Here is a 3,365-nt window from a genome sequence, read left to right as displayed (position 1 = left end):
TGCCCAGGGATCCCCTCTCTGACGCCTCCTGCGAAGGCTGAGATTGCCAGCATGGTCCAGACATGTGTGCTCCTTGATTCCCYACACGCTTATAAGATTTCATTGCTGGCTGTGTAAACGGCACTGTCTCATAGAAAACCTTCCTTCCTTCTCCCTCATTGGACTGGCTCTAGAAGGGGAGAGATACTGGCTCAGGTGTTGCTTTTATGTGGTTACAAACAACAGAAAACAGTCAGGCATGCAAGACATGCATCCTGTGTCCAGCGAGTGCCTCCTCAAACAGCGAAGGCCTTGCACTACTGCACGTCTCTTTTCACGGAGAGAGGGGTTGGGGAAGGGGGAAGAGGGGATGTGTTTTTGAAGCCCTGGATAGAAACAGGAGCTGGCAAGCAGAGGAGAGCAGCAGCAGGTACACATACAACTGTGAGAGGCTGATGTCTGACCTGTTCATATTTCTCCAGCTCTGTGTGATAGATTTGTCTGATCTGGGTCAATTTGGCTCTGTAATCTGAGTGTTCAATAGAGTTATCTGAAGACCCTCCAGAGGCTGCTGCGGCTGCAGCGGCTGCCGCCGATCCCCCACCTTTCTCCGGACCTGAGACTCCTTCTGCCAGAAGCATATTGTCTAGTCTCATTAGCTGGGGATCGGGAGGGTCTTCCTCCTGGGCTCCTCGGATGCTCAAACCTTGGGCAAAAAAAGAGAGAACAAGAGAAAACACAGTCAGTATTTCTTGTATCTGCCAGGCTGCTGCCCGCTCACTGCATGTCGCTGACAGCTCTTCCAGCAAAGCCCTTTCTGCTCAAAGAGACCACCACAGGCCAGACCTGGACAACAGCCCTTCCTCCAGCCAGATGGTGCCCTAACACACCTAACAGAACACAGTCCTCATGCGAGGTTCAACACAGACAAATTTAGTGGGTTTACAGCAATTCGGTAGAACTCTATTGGTTCTAATAAAGAATAAGGATATCTTTCAGCACTTTTAAAGGACCCTGCAGAATTTTTAAACATTTTATTATAAGTGTTAAAAGAGTACTCACATGAGTACAGACACATGCCTTCTGGTTATTTTTGAAGATGTATCTAAATCTACACAAGGCTGGCATTATCACTATACATTAAATCACTTTGATGCAAGACCATGTGGTAACAGTAAGTGCATTATTTGTTTGGAAATAATTGATTTGCTTCTCATTTCCTTCCAAATGGATCTAAGYAATATGTTATTTGTACTGAGACTTGCACCACCAAATTCCACCCCTGCTACAGAGTTTTAAATGCTTGTGAAAAGAGCTGCCCCTCGCCACCCACCTACAGAAGACTTCCCAAATCACACGGAGCTGCATCAGGCATTTTCCATGTGTGCCAAAGGTCTCCGACTTCACACAGGTACCCACTGCCGAAATTTTGCATAGGAAAGGGGAAATGGCCGAGACAGCCCTGAGGGCAACCTCTCAGAAATTGCTCCTCTGGGAAGACTGCAGCAAGGAGGCTCTCAGCAGACCCTCTCGCTCAAGGGACTGCCATGCTCCTCTGCAAAACAGCACGCAGCCTGAGAGCATATATTCAGAAACTGAATATATACAATAGCAATTAAACCTTTTTTTACCCTCTAGTAATTTAGTTGCTATCATGATGCAGGGCTACTAAATACGTGTTAAAAATTGCCAGTGGTATTGCAATGTGTTGTTGGGAACAACATTTTAAATCTAATTTGTTTTAAATCGAGAATTTCCAAAGTGATGCTCAGTCAGCAATCTCATCTGCATCCTATAGATCAAGTCTGACAATTTGTAGGTTTAATCAGGTCATGCAGGCACAATGCCAAGCTGTTATCAACAACACCAAAAACAAAGTTTAAAAATAATTACAGTAGCATAAAAATCACCAGAGCCATGGCTTTTTGAATCAACATTTCCGTTAAAGATGTAGCACAACCAGGTATATCCCAGCCCAATTAACCTCTTTGCATCTGTTTAAAAGCAGGTATTCATGGACTACCTAGCCAGTCCCGGTGGGTCGGCAGTTGACATCTCGCATGTTTGCATTCTGACTCGGTGTCTGTGCCCGTTCGGGGCCCTCGCAACGGTGCCCGCTCTGCACAGGCTGCAGCATCACGACGGCGACATCCGTAAGCTGCCAAGCACTCAGTGGAGCACCAGCAATGCTATTTTCTAYGCTAGCCTGAAAACAGCAGCTGCTCTTTTAGAGACAGAGTTCATTCCTTGATGCCTAAACTCCATATACAGCATGACATGACCCCCTAGCCGGCCAGCCTTCCAGACTCAAGAAAGCACAGCATTAATTTCACTCTAAGATACACATTTTAAACCTGTCACCTTCATTTAAAAATATAATTCCATATAATTTCATGGGAATAATAAAAATGTCTCATCATCTCTTTAAATTATTTCTGTTGCCTGTTCAGAGGTTCACAGATGAACACGGTCTGAAAGTACAACGCACTGCCAYCGCACACGCCGGAGCCAGCAGCAGGCGCGCTGGAGGGCAGGGCAGCCCGGGCGCCGGGCTCCGGCAACGCCTGCTGCAGCGCAGGTAGATGCCTGGCCAGGGAGGAAACCGCTCCCYGGGAGATCTCCACCGGGTCACGGCGGCCGGCCCAGACCTCCCCGAGCTCCCTCCAGCTGAGCCAGCCGCATCCCAGCCAGGACCTCCCTATCCTTCGCTCCTCTTTCTCCTCTTTGACCTGCTGAGCTTGCTTTTACATGTGTCTTGGCCAGTTTATTTTTGCTAAGATGGAGATGGTCTCCTCTGTGCTTTCGGTGAAGTATCTCTTCTGTTTGTCTCATTCCTTCTCGGTTCTGGTTTTCAATATTTTTAAYAACATCCCGTTTTTAATCCCCTCTAGTTCACATTTCCTCCCCAAGAATGATTTCTATTGTTGTTTCTTCTTTCTGCTTCTGAACTGTTTCTTAGTCTGTGTTTCCTGTACTGTATTCCAGTTGCATTTCTGCTACAATATTTATTCACCCTTCCAGCACTATAGTACTGGTCCCACACATTTTCCCCRATGCTAAGAGAGGCCAGGCCAAAATCTGCAGTGGAATAATTTGGTACATTTGCTGTGATTTCTAGATCATTTACTCTTGTGTATAGGCCAAAGATTAAAGGGCTTTGCTCAAAATGACACCATCCAGACTTGAATTAATATTCAAAATCCCCAGCCCCCCTTGCACAGCTCTGACAGAGGACAGCAAACGTTCCCCGCGGTTTAAACGCAAAGGGGGATGTCCGTAAAGGAGACGGCCGGAGCCAAAGGCAGGGAGAGGCCCTGAAGAGGAAGAAACCTGGTCGATGGGGCAGCGACAAAGCCTCGTGGCTGGGGCACGCCGCCGCGGCCTGG

The 3,365-nt window shown here is 47.5% G+C and overlaps 1 protein-coding gene across 1 annotated transcript in view; it reads right to left on the bottom strand.

Moving 5' to 3' along the window:
• Window positions 1-1,057, bottom strand: part of PBX3 (PBX homeobox 3) — a 22,604-nt gene extending 21,547 nt beyond the window's left edge. Inside the window, exons 1-2 of the mRNA XM_085300513.1 lie at window positions 1,042-1,057; window positions 444-685 (exon numbers count right to left, since the gene is read on the bottom strand). Of these exons, the coding sequence (XP_085156639.1) occupies window positions 444-685; window positions 1,042-1,057 (258 nt within the window). The remainder of the gene's footprint in view (window positions 1-443; window positions 686-1,041) is intronic.
• Window positions 1,058-3,365: the final 2,308 nt, after the last annotated feature.

The sequence above is a fragment of the Rhea americana genome, unplaced genomic scaffold, assembly GCF_003343005.1.
Source record: "Rhea americana isolate MKP2758 unplaced genomic scaffold, rheAme1 scaffold_164, whole genome shotgun sequence".
In the NCBI taxonomy this organism is placed as follows: domain Eukaryota; kingdom Metazoa; phylum Chordata; class Aves; order Rheiformes; family Rheidae; genus Rhea; species Rhea americana.
The sequence above is the reverse complement of the archived record's forward strand: the minus strand, read 5'-3'. Positions and strand labels throughout refer to the sequence as shown.